The sequence below is a fragment of the Papaver somniferum genome, chromosome 11 (genome assembly GCF_003573695.1).
Source record: "Papaver somniferum cultivar HN1 chromosome 11, ASM357369v1, whole genome shotgun sequence".
NCBI lineage: Eukaryota > Viridiplantae > Streptophyta > Magnoliopsida > Ranunculales > Papaveraceae > Papaver > Papaver somniferum.
In genome coordinates, this window is record NC_039368.1 from 95,530,987 (window position 1) to 95,552,347 (window position 21,361).

At 35.5% G+C, this 21,361-nt stretch overlaps 2 protein-coding genes across 2 annotated transcripts; one reads left to right on the forward strand and one right to left on the reverse strand.

The window, feature by feature from the left end:
- Positions 1-3,309: 3,309 nt before the first annotated feature.
- Positions 3,310-7,993, forward strand: LOC113322934 (spliceosome-associated protein 130 A). The gene is made up of 3 exons (XM_026571129.1): positions 3,310-6,577; positions 6,998-7,489; positions 7,613-7,993. The coding sequence occupies exons 1-3, from the start codon at positions 3,536-3,538 to the stop codon at positions 7,748-7,750; spliced, it is 3,672 nt and encodes a 1,223-aa protein (XP_026426914.1). The 5' UTR covers positions 3,310-3,535; the 3' UTR covers positions 7,751-7,993.
- A 467-nt stretch (positions 7,994-8,460) lies between these two features.
- Positions 8,461-9,441, reverse strand: LOC113324797. The gene has a single exon (XM_026573086.1). The coding sequence runs from the start codon at positions 9,439-9,441 to the stop codon at positions 8,461-8,463; it is 981 nt and encodes a 326-aa protein (XP_026428871.1).
- Positions 9,442-21,361: the final 11,920 nt, after the last annotated feature.

The window sequence follows — 21,361 nt, forward strand, 5'->3', positions numbered from 1 at the left end:
AAATTATCCTTCACAAGTCCGAGAGTTTGAACCTCATTACTACAACCCCAGAAAATCTTTAATCAATCTACCGCCAAAATTAGGATTCTATACATCTATTACTTTTATCAATAATGTATAGAGAATTTCTATTACTGGTTTTGTATGTATATGGATTTTTCTCATTTTTTTCAATCACTTATTATTTGTCCGATCTTTTTTCCCCTTTACTTTCTTCTTTCCACACTGAATATGACTTTTTTTTTAGTTCTTTCCATTTTGTCACAAGAACTTACTTAGTTATATATATAGATTTGTTCGATTAATTTATGTTGTTTCGCTATCGACATGTATATTCAGATACAAGCATGAATCTATCAATCATCATTATCAATGACAATTATTTTAACTTACGATATTACTTTGCTGCCATACTTTCTTATCGGCTTTTTCAAATTTTAGGTCACTCAATTCCCAAACTATCTTATCCAAATTGTTTTTCTTATAAATACTTTTAAAAAGTTTAGGCTTTTGGTATCCACGCAGGCATTAAGTGTATCCAAACACCTTATAGATCAAGTTTCAAGGAAAAGTGCTACTCCAAGATTGTATCAAGCATGTGTGTGCTTTTGTTTCTCATATTTGAAAAAGTTTCTTTTGTTAAGATGGGATATTGCAGAGAAGTCCGTAACAACTGGAATGAGGAGGTTATGTGGTGCGTAAAGGTAATACTTTTTTTTTATTATTTTTTTTAGAAGAGTGGTTCTCAGTAGTTTCATTTATCATCTTTGGAGAGAGAGAAAATTCCAGATTTTTTGCTTCTAAGTATTCTTCTATGAAGGTTGTGAGTTATGTAATTTCTCAAGAAGTTTTGCTTAAGATGAGCTCTTAGAATCTTAAGACTGATGACAATGCTGCTAATAGATAATTTATTGAAAGATGGAGACTTAACTGTGCTTTTCTGGTCAAAGAACTAGGCCTATTAGTGGATTACCGAATATTTCTTATCCATTTGAGTTCATCCAAAAATTTAGAATATATATGAAATTTCGGATAACGGATATCAGATATAGATATCTTATCAGATAATCCCAGTTTAACAGTTCAGATACGGAAAATAAATTATCTTATGGGATAATATCCGATATTCGTTTAAAATATGTATATACAAAAAATAATATATTTGATTGTTAACTTGGTAATTTATGCAGTGAAATTTTGGCATCTAGTTTAGTTATCTAGTTCTATTTTGGTTGAACTTGCTTAATGTTTCTTTATATGTTTGTATCTATGAAATGTAAATACTATCAAATATTACCGAATATTGTAGGATATCTGGAATTGTTATCGGAACGGATGCAGAAGTAAATATTGATCATCCATCGGATATCAGATATCTGGTAGTTCTTATCGGATTTGGTTATGGCATAGGTCATATCTGTTCCAATAAGTACCAGGTCTACAAAGAATCTATTTAGCGTGTTCGGACTACTCCTAAATGCTATCATGTTATAATCAGTACCGATGGTTTTAAGGGAGATGATGATGTTGGGTATAATATGCAATTACTAAAGATTTTCAGAAGATACTTTGACTGCTGCTTATGGCGGTTGTCATCCCATCTCAATTGATACCCATGAGCTTGAGGGAGAGGAACTGGATCTGCATCTTGCTATGAAGATTAAAGCTAAGTTGATATATGTGCGCACAAATTCCATATTTGTTTGTTTGTTACTTAATAATTCTGATTTTAAGCCGCCTTGGAATGCCACTAAGGTTTGGAGAAGAATTAAGTCTCTGTAGGAAGTTTGTTTCAGTTATGATTAATCATTGTTACAAGGAGACAAATCAAGTTGTTGACTACCTTGCTAAGATTCACAAAAAGAAAGTTTTCATTGCTTTGTTTTTTAAGCATTTCTCTCCCGATTTTAGGGAGATTTGGCGGCTGATAATGTATCTCAGGATTCAGTTATTATTATTTTTTTTTTGTTTTTTTTAAACAAATACTTAAATTATAATAATTAAACAAAAAAAAATTACATAGCAAGCAAGCGTGCAACAAGCTAAGCCGCAAGTCCTTTTTAAGTTGCAAAACCTATTCTTTTAAGCCCATAATTTTTCCGTTGTAGTTATTTTTCAAGGCTGAATTGGGGCCATGACACATTTTATACCCATATCCAAAAATATATGAAGCTTCCATAAATGAGGGTGAAATACTTATTTTATCCTTCTCTAATAAGAAAAAAAACAGTTTGAGTCGTCAATATTAGAGATGTATAAAAAAACGACTCTCATTTAATACGAAAGGGTCGTCCGTATATAGTAATGCTTAACTGACGACCCTTAGAGTGATAGCTACAGAGAGTAAAAGGTTTTTTAGTCGTTCGGTTCTAAATGTATAGAATTAACGACTCTATATGACCTAAAAGATGGAGTCGTCAGGAACCTCATTGACGATTTTTCATGACTGAACAATGGAGTCGTTTATTTTGGTGCCAATTCATTGACGACTCTACAGAGTCGTTAGTTAATTATACGCACGACCTAACGACCCTCACACTGAGCTGTTTCATAGTGACCATGAATCGACCACTTGGAGCACCATTCATGCGATTTGAAGAGTATAGGAAGTTTACCTGATTGTTTAGAGTTTGGGGTTCCTCATTTTGAGTGTTGGTTCCTTCAGTTTGAGCAATGGGATCTTCATTTGCACCATTGTTCATAGCTTCCTCTATCAACATCTCCTCATCAAACATCCAATCCATATGATTAGTTGAGACAATCTTGCTATCAACACAATCATTGTTGTTGTTTGAAGCTTCACCAACATCATTTCCTCCAGTAGAATCACTCATTTCAAATAACCCTAAGTTTTCACCCAAAACTCAACTTCTTCTTCTCCACAACACAAAAACACAATTTTTCTTTTATCAATTTTTTATCCCTAAATATGATTTTAATCTACTCAAATTAATTAACAACTAATCAACACTCAATTAACACTAATAATCCAGGGATAGTTTAGCCATTTCTAAAAAAGTGGATAAGGGATGACTCCCAATTACTATTTCATGACCTTTTTTGTCCTGTAACTAGGGGTCCCCGATTACTATTTCAGGTCCCCGATTCAGCCCTGTTGTTTTTCTTTTTGCGCGGTTGGTACCGTGTTTAATTTCATAGTTGGGCTTCATATTGTAAGCCCATAATTTTGCCATCATAAGCCAGCCCATTAAGCAACTTAATTGTTATAAGCACCAACCGTGTGGTGCCCGTGCCTTCTTATCACCGACTTTATAAGTTAAGAGCTCAATGGTGAAGGTCACAAAAGCTAGCCCAACTAGGGTTTTTATACAGTCCTCCTTCAGTCCGCACAAGTTATTTCTCTCTCAATACCAACCCTCATCAAATTCAAAGGTGAGTAGTAAAAAATCTTCATGAATCAATCTTACTAGTTTCTACCATCAAATCTCATACTCCGAATGAACTAAACTCTAAACCCTAGATTTTTACATTCCCTCGTTCCCCGTACTTGAAATTTTTTTTCTAGGGTTTTACGATGTATCTCTATAGTTTAACCCTGCAAAAAGCTACTGGTGTTGTATGTGCAACGAATGGGAACTTCATTGGTGGAAAATCACAAGAGATAGTAGTAGCAAGAGGTAAAGTACTAGATCTAATACGTCCTGATGAAAACGGTAAGATCCAAACTATTCTATCAGTTGAAGTTTTTGGAGCTATTCGTTCACTAGCTCAGTTTAGATTAACTGGTTCACAAAAAGATTATATCGTCGTTGGTTCTGATTCTGGTCGTATTGTAATTCTTGAATATAATAAAGAAAGAAATTGTTTTGATAAAATTCATCAAGAAACTTTTGGGAAATCTGGCTCCAGAAGAATTGTGCCAGGACAGTATATAGCTGTTGATCCTAAAGGACGTGCTGTTATGGTTGCCGCTTGTGAGAAACAAAAGCTTGTTTATGTATTGAATAGAGATACTGCTGCTAGGTTAACCATATCTTCCCCTTTAGAAGCTCACAAGTCTCATACTATTGTGTATTCCATTGCTGGGGTTGATTGTGGTTTTGATAATCCTATTTTTGCTGCAATTGAGCTTGATTATTCTGAAGCTGATCAGGATTCTACTGGGCAAGCAGCCAACGAAGCTCAGAAGCATCTTACGTTCTATGAGCTTGATTTAGGGCTTAATCATGTCTCCAGAAAATGGACTGAACCGATTGATAATGGTGCTAATATGCTTGTTACGGTTCCTGGAGGTGGAGATGGACCTAGTGGTGTTCTTGTTTGTGCTGAAAATTTTGTCATCTACAAGAACCAAGGTCACCCTGACGTACGGGCTGTCATTCCCCGACGAGTTGATTTGCCTCCAGAGCGTGGGGTTCTCATAGTGTCTGCCTCTATGCATAGACAGAAGTCCATGTTCTTCTTTTTGTTACAAACTGAGTATGGAGATGTATTTAAGGTGACTCTTGACCACAATAATGATCGAGTTACTGAGTTGAAGATCAAGTATTTTGATACTATACCTGTAACAGCTGCGATGTGTGTTCTCAAAACAGGGTTTCTGTTTGCTGCCTCAGAATTTGGGAACCATGGGCTGTATCAGTTCAAGGCCATTGGAGATGATGCTGATTTTGAAGCTTCCTCATCTACGTTGATGGAAACTGACGAAGGTTTTCACCCTGTCTTTTTCCAGCCTAGAGGTCTTAAGAACCTTGTTAGAATTGATCAAGTTGAGAGTCTGATGCCTATGATGGACATGAAAGTTTCAAATCTATTCGAGGAAGAGACTCCTCAGATATTTACTATTTGTGGTCGGGGACCACGTTCATCTCTACGAATTTTGAGGCCTGGTTTGGCTGTTGCTGAGATGGCTGTGTCTCAACTTCCTGGTATACCAGTTGCTGTTTGGACAGTAAAGAAGAATGTGAGTGATGAGTTTGATGCATATATTGTTGTTTCCTTTGCGCAAGCAACTCTTGTGCTCTCTATTGGCGAGACAGTCGAGGAAGTTAGTGATAGTGGGTTTCTGGATACAACTGCTTCACTTTCTGTCTCTTTGTTAGGAGATGATTCTCTGATGCAAGTCCACCCAAATGGTATTAGGCATATAAGGGATGATGGTCGTATTAATGAGTGGAAAACTCCTGGGAAGAGAACGATTGTGAAAGTTGCTTCTAACAGGCTTCAAGTGGTTATCGCTTTAAGTGGAGGGGAGCTTATCTATTTTGAGATGGACATGACAGGTCAGTTGATGGAGGTTGAAAAGCATGAGATGTCTGGAGATGTGGCTTGTTTGGATATTGCTCCAGTTCCCGAGGGTAGACAGAGGTCTCGTTTCCTTGCAGTCGGATCCTATGACAACACAATACGAATTTTATCCTTAGACCCTGATGACTGTATGCAGATTCTGAGTGTGCAAAGTGTGTCTTCAGCGCCCGAATCTCTCCTATTACTAGAAGTTCAGGCATCTGTTGGCGGGGAGGACGGTGCTGATCATCCAGCTAGTGTGTTCCTTAATGCTGGATTACAGAATGGGGTTCTTTACAGAACAGTCGTTGACATGGTGACAGGTCAGCTTACTGATACCAGGTCCCGCTTCTTAGGTCTGAGAGCACCTAAGCTCTTCTCTACTCTAGTGAGGGGCAGGCGGGCAATGCTTTGCTTGTCAAGTAGGCCTTGGCTTGGTTATATTCACCAAGGACATTTCTTGTTGACCCCTCTTTCTTACGAGACTCTCGAGTATGCAGCGTCATTTTCATCTGATCAGTGTGCTGAAGGTGTGGTAGCTGTTGCTGGGACTGCATTAAGGATCTTTGCTATTGAAAGACTTGGAGAAACCTTTAATGAAACTGTTATACCATTGAGGTATACCCCTAGGAAATTTGTTATTCACCCAAAGAAGAAGTTGCTGGTAATAATTGAAAGTGATCAGGGAGCTCTTACTGCAGAGGAGCGTGAAGCTGCAAGGAAGGAGTGTTTGGAAGATGCTGGGATGGGGGAGAATGGAAATGCAAATGGAAATGGAGAACAGATGGAGAATGGGGCTGATGATGAAAAGGAAGACCCTCTTTCTGATGAGCAGTATGGTTATCCGAAAGCAGAGGCAGAAAAGTGGGTGTCTTGTATCAGAGTTGTTGAGCCAAGGAGAATTCTTGAGCAAGAAACTGCAGGCACTTGCACTACATGTCTTCTTGAACTTCAGGATAATGAGGCAGCATTTAGCTTATGCACAGTCAATTTTCATGATAAAGAGTATGGAACCCTTTTAGCTGTCGGCACAGCAAAGGGACTACAATTTTGGCCCAAAAAGAGTTGTACAGCAGGGTTTATCCATATCTATAGGTTTATGGATGATGGAAGACGGCTTGAACTTCTACACAAGACACAAGTGGAAGGTGTGCCTCTTTCTTTGTGCCAGTTCCAAGGAAGATTACTTGCTGGGATAGGACAAACCCTCAGATTGTATGACCTAGGAAAGAAGAGATTGCTCAGGAAATGTGAGAATAAGCTGTTCCCCAACACTATCGTCTCTATCCAAACATATCGTGACCGGATTTATGTGGGTGACATCCAAGAGGTATATTCTTTTTAATGTTTGCAGCTCTCTACATTATCATGTGTTTCACAAGAACTTCTTTTTTCCCTTCAAATATCTGTTGTCTGAGACTCAACACTGTCCTGCTTCTTTACTTGAGAATTTTTGTTACCATGTTAACCTTAGGAACCTTTCTGACTGCCATTTTCTTCCATCTGTGGCCTTCCTCACTAGAGATACATTTTAAGATACAAGACTTTGTATTACACCGTAAATTGTCCCTAGACGAGTCTGAAATCTTGAACCAGTATGTTTGGTCTAATAGGCACTGCACAGGTAGTTACAACTTTCATGGAGATATTCTACCTAGAGTAATTTTTAACTGCCTTTTGTGTGTGTGTGTTTTACAATCATTTCATCTACCTAAGAGTAATAATTAACCGCCTTTTGTGTGTTTTACAGTCATTTCATTACTGCAAGTATAGAAGGGATGAAAACCAGCTATACATATTTGCAGACGATAGTGTACCCAGATGGCTCACAGCATCATACCACATAGATTTTGACACCATGGCTGGTGCAGACAAGTTTGGGAACGTGTACTTTGTCCGGTTACCACAAGATCTGTCCGATGAGATCGAAGAAGATCCTACGGGCGGGAAGATAAAGTGGGAACAAGGGAAGTTGAATGGAGCCCCCAACAAACTAGAGGAAATTGTTCAGTTCCATATAGGTGACAATATCACCTGCATGCAGAAGGCATCTCTCATACCTGGAGGCGGCGAGTGTATGATTTATGGTACCGTAATGGGAAGTGTGGGGTCCTTGCTTGCGTTCACCTCAAGGGAAGATGTTGACTTCTTCTCACACTTGGAGATGCATATGAGGCAGGAACACCCTCCTTTATGTGGAAGAGATCACATGGCATATAGGTCTGCTTATTTCCCTGTTAAGGTAATAATGCAATTCGGCTCCCAAGTCTACTCAATGTGTCTTTCCTCTGATTATATTCTTCCATTTTACTTTCTGTGAAGTCTCAACTGAAATAACAATTATGGAATGGTAATGTTATTGCAGGATGTGATCGATGGAGATCTCTGCGAACAGTTCCCGAATCTGCCTCTAGATTTGCAGAGGAAGATTGCAGATGAGCTTGATAGGACTCCTGGAGAAATATTGAAGAAACTAGAAGATGTTAGAAACAAGATTATTTGAGATTGGACATTTCTTGTTCTAGTTTGTTTACCCTCTGTGCTGGAGACATACATAACAGTTCCCTATTTCCAAGTCTACGGAATCAATGATGCAGCAAATTGGGCTTTTTTCCCTTAATGTAACGTTTTCAAAGTCAAATTTAACGATGTAATACATTTAAGATCATTACCTCGTCGAAGTGGCAGCACTGTTTTCTGCTCTCTTTTTGTTGTGCAAGAATATGCATGTTGGTATTTTCGTAACATCGTTTTAATCTTGTCTCATGCTAGTACTCTATTCCCACCTGAATTCGGGAGGATCACAATTTCGAACATAATGACCCACCATTTGGTACAAAGGATAATTTGAACCAGGGTGTGTTGAACAATTTTTGAGAAAGACCATTCCTACGATTAATGATGCGATGTGTTATAAACATGTAATTATCTATCGTATTTATGAATAGCATTTCTCCCTTCTAACTTCTTTCTACTTTGTGTCTTTCCTTTTTATTTTTTAGTTTCACAACATGTTATCGCGCACGTTGCTCTACTAACAAAATCCTGTACATAGGGTCTAAATTTTCGAAAATAAAACACCAAAAAGGAGTTTTTGCTATTGTCTTTTTTTAATAGTAAAGATGAAATATATTACCCAGGAAAACACAGCACAAACATTCAGAAAAAGAAAGAAAAAAAAACAACGAAAACAGAAAGGAAGGTATGATGTTGTCAAGTTATCATCTCAGGACATACCCTGTTATGATCATCAGACAATAAACCCGCATTTCTGCCTATGACATTGATCATACTACTATTCTTGTCTTCTTGAAAATTACTCCTTTTATCTAATCTAATAAACTTATCTAAGAAGGTAGGCATATCTTCTTTCCAAACACTAAAAATTGAAGATTTCCTATCCTTCACCGCTAATTTGTCCGCCACTGAATTACTAATTTTGTGGATAAACTTGAAGCCCAAAAAGTTACTACAATCTTCCAATATCTTTGTCGCCTCTTTCACGATCCTCTGATTTCTCCAGTCCATCATAGACTCCTTTACTTGAATGAAGTTTACCATTCTTTCACAGTCACCCTCTAGCCAGAAACTCGATAAACCTTCGCCTCTGGCCCATTTTGCACCTTGTAGAAGATATAGAGCTTCGTATTTTTCTGGACATGAAGCTTTGAATATGCCAGATTTAGCTGCTCTTCCTTCACCTGCATCATTCTGCAAAATTAGTCTGTATCCAGCATTATCAACAGCAGACACCCAAGATGCATCATAATTAATCTTATTGCATTGAGATTCAGGTAAAGTCCAAAGGATATTTTTATGCGCCACCAAGTTAGCACAACTTGTTTGCTGGTTCATATTCCTTCTAGGCTTGCTCAAATAATTAATATGTCGTTGGATTGTAATTGAAAGTTGTAGAGAAGAAGTACATTTTTCCTCAAAGATCCTGTTGCACCTCTCCTTCCATATGAACCGACATTTAGTTGCACAAGTTTCAGTTAGAGTGTCGCCTTCAACCTGCCATTGATTATAATGTTCTTTGAAAGACAAAGGTACTGAATTACTATTAATTCCCCCAGTGAAAGGTGGAAGGTTCCATACTGATTTAGAATAAGCACATGCAGGAAAAAAAAAAAGATGCTCTAAGATTTCAATATGTTCATGACAGAAAATGCATTTTTCATCTACATCAGACATATAGCAAGAAAGAATTTGATTGATTGGTAAAGCATCATTAAGACATTTTCATACAAACAATTTTATTCTCTGCGGCATTTTAGCTTTCCAGAATTTTTTCCAAAATAACTTCATAGTTCTGTTAATATCATGCATTCCACAAAGTCTAAAATAAATGGATTTAACTGTGAAAATATCGTTCCTAGTTACTTTGCATCTAGGTTTATCATGTTCTAAGTTTTCATCCTTATCTAAAAATAAGTTGATATTTAAAATAGACTGTGCAATTATACGAGGAAACGATTCATTGATTAGTTTCTGGTTCCACCTATTCGTATTAGGATTAATTAGATCCGATACAAGTGTTAACGATTTGTTCTTTTCAGAACAAAGTTGATCAAGAGTAGTTTCAAGATCAGGGATCCATTGGTCAGTCCAAATATTAATGGACTGACCATCTCCCACATCCCAGCACAAGAATTTGCGAATCAGATTGATTCCCTGCAGCAGACACTTCCATATCCAAGAAGAGTTGGAAGATTTTTTGATTAAAAACATAGATTTATTCTTGAAGTATTTTTGTTTAAATTTCTTCACCCACCAAGAATCTGGTTGGGTAAGCAATTTCCAGGCCATTCTAGCCATCATTTCCTTGTTCATTTTTTCCACATCTTTAAAACCTAATCCCCCCATGGTTATACATTTACACATAAATTTCCAAGACTTAACATACCTTTTGAATTAACTTTTCCCCCCCACCAGAAGTCTCTCTGGATGGAGTTGATTCTAGCTGTAATTTTCTTAGGGAGTTTAAAGCATCCCATCTGATATATTGGCAGGCTAGACATAACTGATTTATTAAGAATCAGTTTGCTTGGTTGGCTGAGAATTTTACTCTTCCAGCCTTTTATTCTCTCTTCCATCTTGCTGACAATGAAATCAAAAGTTTTAAGTTTTGATTTGTCGACGAAGAGAGGTGCTCCAAGATAGGTGTTTTTCGTGTCAATTTTCTTGATTTTCAATAATTTTGGACATCATCCTTTTAAGTTTTGGGTGAGTTTTTTTCCAAAAAAGATACCGGATTTTTCAAAGTTCACCATCTGTCCTGAGGCCAAGCTAAATTCATGCAAGACATTTAAAAAATGTTTACAACTTCGCAAGTTAGGTTTTGTAAAAATGATGCAATCATCTGCGAAAAAAATAATTGATGGGGGCGTTATTCCTACTAATATTTATACCCTGAATTTCTTTTGATTTTTGTTTATCTAAAATTAGTCTTGAAAAGACTTCCATGCATATTAGGAATAAGTAGGGCCCCCTGTCTTAAGCCTCTTGTAGGTTTAAAGAAATCCCCTGCAGTTCCATTTAATAAAACTGTGATGGAAGCAGTGGAGATACATTGTTGTATCAGTATGCACCAATCTTTACAAAAACCCAGATTGTCCATAGCTGTTAACAAGAAATCTCAGCTTACCCTGTCGAAGACTTTCGACATGTCAATCTTGACACTTAATCCCCCAATTTTTGATTTTTTATGGTTTATTGCGTAAATTGGTTCATGAGCTACTAAGATATTGTCAGTTACTTGGCTATTAGATAAGAAAGCTGATTGGAAAGGAGAGATTAGCTTATCCAGTAAACTTTTCATTCTTTTAGCTAACAGTTTAGATATAACCTTATATCGGATATTGCACAAACCAATTGGTCTAAAATGATTATGGTTCTTTTGATTTAGGAATTAAGAAAAGAAATGTTTTATTCAGTTCTGGGTTTTAACTTTTTTGTTAACCAGAACTCTTGAATTAGACCTACAAGTTGTTCTCCTACCAGAGACCAGTTATGTTTAAAGAAACAAACTGGAAACCCATCTGGCCCAAGAGATTTGTTTGGCTTCATATTCATAAGTAACTCATTATCTGCTTCCGTTACTCTTACCGATAGATGAGAGAATAAGTTCTCATGCTTCTCAGTAGGCAAAGCTGTGAAAAGTTTTTCAAAATAGTTTTTTAGCTCCACTACTATTTTTTTTTGATCCTTGACTTCATTGGTATCAGAGTTTAACAGACAATCAATTCTGTTTCTCTTCCTTCTTTTAACTGCTTTTAGGTGAAAATATCTTGTGTTTCTTTCTCCCAGATTCACAATGTTATCTCTATATAGTTGTTTAGCTATTGCCTCTTCAGTATCGTATAATTTTTCTAAACTTAGCATTTTTGAGTTTATTTGTTTTTGAATTTGTTTATTGATTTTTTTCTTGTTTAAAGTTTCTAAATCAGATTGAAGCTTCTGTTAGAGCATAGCTCGGTTGAACCCACCAAGCGTTGGTATGTCAAGTTTGGCTGTCATATTTTAGTGAATCAAAACTCATTTAAAGAGTCGCTTGATTATATACTAGAGTCAAATTTGTATAGGTTAGCTTGAAAGTGTTAGGATATGAGACTTACAAGTATTACATGAAGACTTGAAGAATGTGAATAAGTATGGAGCTACAACGACAACATCATCCTTCCTCTTGAGGTTAGTAATATTTGACTTGAAATGTTTCTTTCCCTAACGTATCTTTCAAGTCGTACATATTGAAAACATAACTGAGTTGTGTATGAAACTCTTGTAAGACATAGTATTAAGCAATACAATACGAGGTTTATTGCTTAACCATTAAACTTTGTATATAAAACATCGACATGATCATATGAATGTTATTGTGATTATATATGGGTATGAGTGAATATTTCATCCTAGAAAACAATTTTTTACATTCGTTTAAAGGAAGTAAGTTCATAAACTTGTTTTGTGAACCGAAAGGGATATCACTAGGCTTATTGGTATTGTTATTCATCGTAAATCTATTTTGAATTACCAATATGTGTATTTATTATAACCGCTCATAAACCTGTTTATGTATCTTGGTAAAACTATTCACAAGGCCTGAATTATGTATTGGTATGACTTTTATTAGTGAAACCGATCTTAAGTAATCACTCAAGATGGTATGATCGATGCCTTGTAAATATCAACTTTTATCTAGTCATTGGGGAACCGATCCGAGTAAGAGGTGAAACAAACTTACAAGAGGGAATCGATCCTTGTAAGAGGTGCAACACGTTTTTAGTAGATGGGGGAACCGATCCTATGAACATGTGCAACAAGTTTGTAGTTTTGAGGGAACCGATTCTATGGACATGTGCAACCGAATACAAGTAGTTACCATAAGTTGTGGGGAACCGATCCTAGTACTTAGTCAACCGAATTTTGGTAACTAGCGTGACTATGCCCAATACTCACATGGAGGTAGAACCAAACTTGTTTTGGTAGAACCGTGAAACCCATAATTGGTGATTTGATAGGATAATCAATCACATAGTTCTTGGAATTCAGATGAACCAATTCTAAACTTGTTTGGAAGTGTGGAAAATCGTTTCCAAGATTGTAAGTATGAAAAAGGACTTGCAAAGTAAAGATGTCGACATATTTTGAACATGTGCAGTAACTCTTATCATTAATTGTTCAAAGATATTTCTTAATAGCAGAATCCCAGGATCGGAATAAATTGAGAATCTTTTAATTAAGGTTTCTTAGTTTTTATATGCTATTTAATTTCCAGCAATTAAATGCATATCTTTAGAAAATATTAATTAGTAATGTGCATTTACTGATTATAGATTTTTCTAGTGGGATTTCGGTCAATATTTGGACAGTGCATTTCCAGGAGTTATGAAAACCGATTTTGTGTTTACTGCATATCTTTGAGAATATTCGCTTTTGGAAATTCCATGGTGTCCAAACTTCCTTGTCTATGAATATTGAAGTTTGCAATTCTAGCAAACTAATCCTCAAAGCCAGCAAAACTACATAGTTGTGTTGTTAATGGTGGAGCCGCCTATTTGGAGAGGAAAGTAACCTAATTAGGCGAAATCTCTTATGGCCGCTCAGTTTAAAGACTTCTTTGGGATTGAGAAGCTCTGTTAGTACCGTTGGTGGAAAACTAGATAATTGTTGTTTATTATTATTTTTCGATTGATTTGATTGACTAACGGTTGTTGAACTTTGATTGCACATGTTTGTTTATGCTTGATAATCTTCTCTTCTGATATAAGATTCACTCAAACTAGATCGAAGTTTCAACGAGGATCTTTAGACTGTTTGTAGATCTAAAGGAGTCTTATGATAATCCAACGTTAACAGACTCCGTTCTGTGTGTGATTGATTACAAGAGATTCAAGTTGATTTTGTGCAGGTGTTGATTGAAGATGAAAGAAGATTTGAAGACAAGAAGACTTTTTGGGTTCATAATCTTTGGTGTGCACAATACTTGTTTCGGCTGGAAAGGGATCAAACTATTATCAGTTTATCTTTGTGATAGATTGGATTGGTTAGTTGAGTAGATCGACATCAATACACTTCTTTGTGATTAATAATATTGATTGCATAGTCTAACAATTACTTCGGTAGTTGTTGAGATATTGATCTAAGGACCCGAGAGTTTATTGGTTAAACGGAAGAGCCTTTGTCAGACTCATATCACGTTGTTTGAAAGAGTTGTTACCGAACAGATTTGTTATTCCTTTACTTTTTGGAAAACGAACCAAAGGAATTGTTCCAAGTGCGTGACTTATTAACAAGTTGGAGGCACAGGGATAGTGAGGAAACTAGGTGAACTATATGTTCAGTTGCCTGGTCTCAACTATACGAAGTTGGTTTGATTTTGTATAACGGCTTAATTCTGAGAGTATTCAATTTTGGACTAGGTCCCGGGGGTTTTCTGCATTTGCGGTTTCCTCGTTAACAAAATCTTGCCGTGTCTTTTACTTTTCTTTTTCCGTAATTATAATTGTTTTATTATAGTTAGAAGTAAAATACACAAACGTTAATTCCTATTTTACATGATAGACAATCCCTAGAGTTTGGTTAAGTTCGAACCTATTATCAAGTAAACATACTTCGTTGGTGTATTGTCTCGATCTTGTATCCATAGTCAATCACACAAGTTATCTTGTTGTCGTGTTGTCTCGATCTCGTATCCATAGACGATCGAAGTGTGAACCGATTAGTTGTATTGTCTCGATTCAGTCTATAGACAATCACTTTTGGAAAAAGGACTTATAGGTGGAAAATTTTCAGATTGAGGTATATTTACGTACCCTCATCTTTTCAGCTTCTTAATTTTCTTTTTTGGTAAACCGAAAACATTTTTCTTCCAAAAAGTTAGTTGGTTACCTACATTTTCTATGTTTTTTTATCATGAACATTGTCGGTTCCTCTATATCAGTATTGCATCAAGGGTTAATAAAATCAATGCAAGATTTTTCTTTTAACGAAGTGTCAAAAAAATTTAATTAAAAGGATGATTTTCTCTGATTATGCCCTTCTATGTTCATTAATAAGGGAGAGTGGTCAGATCCTACTGGAACCAAAATCCTTAGAGAGGCGTCTTTGAATTGGTCTTGCCATATAGCATTTACAAATGCTTTATCCAGTCTCTCATGGATATTTTCAGCCCATTCTCTATGGTTATTCCAAGTAAAAGCTGCTCCTTCGTAGGCGAAATACTCTAAGGATGATCTCACAAGTTTGAAAGGTTATGCTTCACTTTCAACAAAATGACTACCTCCTTGTTTATCTTCCTTACACAGGATTTGGTTACAATCACCTATCACCATTCATGCTATGTTATTATAGTTAACCCTGACTGAGATTTCTTCCAAAAATTTCCAAGATTCTAGCTTGGATGGTTGATAAGGAGATCCATAAAATCCTTTTAACAACCATTCTTTTTCTAAAAAGTTGGTTTTAACAAGGACATTAATCATATCAATACTAGATTGCATTATTTCAAAACTAAAAAACCATCTACCCATGTCATAGATAATCCTCCTGCTATACCCACTGGGTCTACTATAAAAACATTTGGAAAATCAGATAAAAAGTTTCTAACCTCAGATCTCTTTTTTTTTTTTGACAAAAACACAACATATGGGTTCTCTGAGTTAATCAAAATTTAAAATGTTGATTTGTTTTCTTCGATCCACATCCTTGGACATTCCAAGATAGGATTGTTATAATGATTCAAATATGACAATAAGGATTAAAAATATGTAAGGTATCTAACTATCATTCCAGATAACTATTTAGGAAATCAATACTTCTATTGTTTATGTATACTAGCAAGGTTATGATAAAAGGAGAAGAAGAAACAGTAAATGGAATTTGAAATTAAGGGATAAGTGTTTAGAATTTGTTACCTGGATCCGAATCCCCTTTTTGTCAGTATCTTTGGTATTTTCAGTAGCAACAACAGTATTCATCTCATTTCATCCTAAATTTGGTAATGGCACTGGACTTGAAATTATATTCTCAATGACATCAGAATCTATAAAGGACCCATATTGCTCAATCATCAAATCATTAGTAACATTTTGATTAACCTCTTCAGAATTTGATCCTAAGGAGCTTCTCAGTCTCAATCGGAAGATTAATCGACATTCTGAAAGCTGCCTGACTAGCCTGAATCTCTAATTCTCTATAAGGAGAATAAAATTCATCTTCATCCTCTTCAATTGAATTTGAGAAGGAGTAATGAGCATCAACAGTTTTGAAATCGAAGTTAGGTCTTGAAAAACTTTGATACACCACCACCTGAAGCGTACCAGATTCAGATGGAAAGTTATCATTAATTGGAGATATTTCTGAGAAAGATCTCTTCCCTAGTGCTGAGATCTCTTGGGTTTCAGCCACAATTTCAACAGATACACTCTCAGTAGATTCGATTTGGGAGGATTAAGACGAAATAACATCCAAAGAAACTTCATCCCTATTTAGGACAAACGTAGGAGAGGTATTTACCGGACTTGCAATTCGAGCATCAGATAGCTCAAATGCATCAATTTGGTCACCTATGAATACCTTAAATTCGTCTTCGCAACTTTGTGATTCACTCTCTTCCGCTTCAGATACCTCAACTGTATCATAGATGCCCTCTAACTTCCTACCATTTACAAAGCACATGAATCAACCAAATGACCTAGGCGGTAGCAGTTAGTGCATAAGCGGAAAGGGGTGTTAAGATAGTATAAGAAAATCATAGATTACGGGTTGTTTCCTACTTTTACTCGAATGACAAACTTAAGAGGTATTTATATATTAAGATGGACTTCAACCAGCATTGGTTCCTCACCCACAAGAGCATCATTACTTGGTTTCAAAGCCAAAACCATCCCTAGATGATAAGCAATCTGAGCCATTACAGATGATTAACGCCCCACCACCATAACGGATCCTTTTCATAAGAAAACAAAAAACTTGATTAAAGCTTTTTCTTTTGTTAAGAACCAGCTTGTGTTTCTTTTAGTTCTGAGAACCTTATCAGACATAATTTTATTTTATTAATACTAACCACCTGATTCATCGTATTTATTACGAGTTTATTATTATACATTTAATAGGTATGATGAAAATTCTTTCTCAATGTCACGCAGGATTGACGACACTATTTCTACGAATGGGTGACAGGATACTTTGATCGGTTTTATTTTAATAACTTATATTCACCTGTTATAATGTTTTAAATATTATTATTTGATCAATATTACTGAATAAATTCGATTTCCCTTCTCCTTTAATTTTTCTATAAAAAAAAATCCAGCATAAGATGGTTTATAGTTTCTATTCTTTTGATGAAACTATAGGCTCCGGATCCCCTGTACCCAAGTTCCATGTCTCCTCATGTACCCTCCAATAAAAAAAATGACACGTATAATTTGACAACTAAGAAATTAACATGATTTCCCTAACGGAAGCCTTAACAAAGTAAAAATTAAAATAAATAAAAGGAAATGTATTTTCATCTTCCATCTTTCCTTCTCTGTTTAAGAGAAGTTTGATACTCTAATGAGATAGCTCAACCTAGGTGGTTCGATTCTACCATCTTTAAATACTGCAGTTGAATGTATAAGTTGTAAAGAACCTTGTAGAACTTCCTCCAAAAAAAAATTTAAGAACGTTGATTGACAATTGACTTAAGAAATTACAGAAGAAATCCATTGATTTTAGAACAATAGCAAATGGAAACCCATTATAATTTTGCACAACTCTGATAATTTCAATCAGATTCTTCAAAATATGAATAATAGTATTCAATCTTAGAGAATTTATTTGTAGTAATTATAAACCTTATGGTTGTTGCACAAATGAAGAATTTATTTCGTGGTTGTTATATTCAAGTTATATATCGATCAAAAAAAGGTTGTTAGATGCTTCAAAAACAAAAACAAAAGAAAAAGATATGTTGTTAGATTCAAATCCCCTCTCTTGTATGGGTCAATGTAATCTCATACGGATTCAAAATAAAGATCCATCATCTTTTAAAATAAAATATCTGATGAGAATTCAAGATAATCTCATACGGATCCTTCCTTCCTTCTTTATGTTCTTAGGTTAGGGTTTCACATAACAACGTTTTAATGGAGAGGCAGAATCCATGTTGCGATAACTTCTACAATTGACAACGTCAACCAATTGAAAAGTTTGTGCCACGTGGAGTGATTTGGTTGGAAGGACAGAGGGATACATGGAACTTGGGTACAGGGGATCCAAACCCAAAACTATAATCGCCAAAAATTGGTGCTCTCGTATATTTGGTCGCCTTTAAGTTTGGTAACTAATCATGATTCACATGCATGGTTCATAAACCTTCGTCCAATTAAGTTTGATATCTTCGTCCATTCGATGAAGATCATGTGATTTTTATAATTGGTTTCTATTTTTTTACAAGAAACCATCTACCAACCACGAAGTGGATTTTCCCTATGCAATGACTAAGTCGACATTTCTTTTTATTTTTGTCGATGCAATTTTGGTGTATCGTATATACCAGCCAGTATTGGTTTTCTCCATCAATTCTGCGGAAGATGTTAAAATTGACATTTTAAGAAATTTTAGCCATTTTTTTTTCCGTAGTTTGACGATAATCATCTAAACAAACCTTTACCAATCATGGTTTTATTTTTCTACTAATAAACCATTGGTTTCCATTTCTTACGGGAAACCATGGATTCCTTAACAACGGAAATGATCTCTTTATTTTCTTAAAAAGAATCATATAAGCCGGTTGATTGGTTTTTCCGTATCGATCCTAAAGAGATATATAAAGTATCGTTATTATGATATAACAATTCCAAACACCAAGAGGAATTGCTAAGGGATATTGAGCATTTTTTTCATCATGGTAATTCTCCAAAATTTTAAATAGTTCCACTTGTAGTTGGAATTGGACACTAAAGATCAAAGGGTCTGCACCCGACTTGTTAGCATATCTCATTAGTCTTTGTAATGACTGTATTGATCTTAGAATTAATTTATTTTGATGAAATAAAGTGTCCATAATTCCATTCTTAGGCGAATTGATATCTCATCGGCCTTATAGGTCATTGGAGATTTGGTTGCATATTTTATATGTTTTTTTGCTATAATCAAAAAAAATCATGGTTCAATTAAATTTGTGTATCAAGAAGACTACAAATTTATTTTTATTGAAGGACTTAATTGTTTTACTTTTTTTGGCTTTTAAAGTCATTATCTACGGTCCAACTGATGTTGTTAAAATCCAAAAATTAATATGAATATATGCCTTTGATTTAATCAGATTATATTCCACGAAACTTATTTTCGTATATGAGATGTCAATATTTTCCGTCAGAATCAGGAGGAGACTCTATGCTATTAGAAGTTGGCATTAATTCACTTAAAAGTTATATATTTTCTCTCCCATCATGATCAAATCGAAAAAGGCTGCAATAAATAGGCGTGAAATTATCTCATTTAGCTTTTCCATAAGTTAATGCCGTTTGGAAAGGCAAATCTAATCACATATAGCAACAAATAGCATTTCAGAAGGAGCTACAAATAGTGCTTTAATTGAGTCTATCAAAACAAGGTCCACATTCGTATAATTCATATTTCCTCACTGGAAGATGGGGAGATTATCATGCCCGAGGGCGATAGTACCAGTAATTTTGTGATTTTTTTTTCAAGATACGTATACACTTGAGAAATGTCGGATCGTTGTTAATTAATATTGTTGAATATTCATTTACAGTAGCTACTGAAATAATAAATGATGGTGTTTGTTAACTGATCTGCAGAGGAATATCGACATACGTGATTGGTTGGCATACAATCCAATTAGGTTGAATTAACTTCTCAGTTAACGCAATTTTGGATCCAAGACTTAACACCTTAAAATTGCCAAGCCTATTACTTACTGGTTGGTGTAGTCATAATGTATTGTATGAGAAATATGTTCGTTGTAGAAACGATTTGAGGGTTTTATTTTTTATCAGACCCAATGATTGGTTCAATAAATTTTTGTTCTCCATGTATGATGCTTTTGGCGTGGTAGTCCTTGAAGGACTCGCACTGCATTGATACAAGAAGTGTGGTTGGGAACATATTTAGGCAGCCACCTGATTTGATTATGTTAGGTCGAACAATCTTGTATGTATTTTAGAAATTTGGTACAAAACCAAAAATCCGGATTAATTATTTGATGATATCAGCTTTATAGGTCTCTTGAGGAGTCCTTAAAAACATAAAAATCCACGCTTTAGCAGCGTAAGTTCTATTTTCTTTCCTTTCTAAACTCGTCCTTAAGATAGACTAGAGTTAATATTTTGATGTTTTTTTTTTTGAAAAACTCATATAGTTGGGTTAGCATCGCTAAATACGTCAAAGGTTGTACTCTTTTCCCTTCGTTATCGGGTTTTGTCCCACGTGGTTTTCCTGACAAGGTTTTGACGAGGCAAAATCTCGTTGACGTTTAATTTTCGTTCAAAAATATTGATATTTGTGCTCTTTTTTCTTCGTCCAAATTTTTTCCCATTGGGTTTTATTGGAAAGGTTTCAGTGAGGAAAACTAATTCAACATGGTGGTCATCCAAAGGGGAGTTGTATCAAATTTCGGTTATTTGGTGGATTCCCATCATTAACTAGGTCATTTTGTTTGCCCAAGTCAACACAAGAACCCTTAGGAATTTGGATGTCATTATAATCCACATAATGCATGACCACAAGTACAAATTTATTCACTTCTGGTATCGTATCTACATCTTGGCCCTTTTGTTGAAGAGACTACATCAACTACTTCTACAAATCATCTCCGAGAAGCTAACAATCCAAGACTCAAGTCCTCAATATATTTAAAGAAGCATGAAGACTCGAGAACAATACCATTAGAAGACTAACAAAAAAGAAGACTTCATCAACTGGTAAATTTCTCACGAAAACATTGCTATCTCCAGTATTCAAGAAATTCGTTTGCCGAAATTGGGAAATCTCAACTCGAAGATTTGCAAGCCAAGATTCAACTGAATTACTTATCAGGGGGAGCATCATAGTAAAAGATATTTTACTGGACTATCACGTTGTACTCTTTTTCCTTCGTCAAGGTTTTGTCCCACTGGGTTTTCCTTGTCAAGGTTTTAATGAGGCAACATATGCATGTCGAGCTCCGTTCTAAGTTTACTCGCAATTGTACTCTTTTCCCTTCGATCAGGTTTTGTCCCTTTAGGGTTTCCAGACAAGGTTTTAACGAGGCAATTAGCTTAAACACAATGTCATCAGGAGGAGCGTTATAAACATGTAATTATGTTAAAAATATTTAGGGTAAATCTCGTTTATTATTGGGATGCTCTTGTGTCTAAGCCCTATATATAGAGGCTCTAATATTTTTCTATCGCATTGATGAATGGAATTTCTCCCTTCTTTTTTCTACTTTGTGTCTTTCCTTCTCTATTTTCTAGTTTAGCCTACCGTAGTGCAAGTTGTGCGAAGCTTGACAGGCCGGCGTAAAAACTATGTTATACATTTATGAAATAATCTCTAGCCTACCTGGTCCTTGCTATTGGAAAAAGGCTTTGGTTTGGACAATTTTTGAGAAAGACCCGAG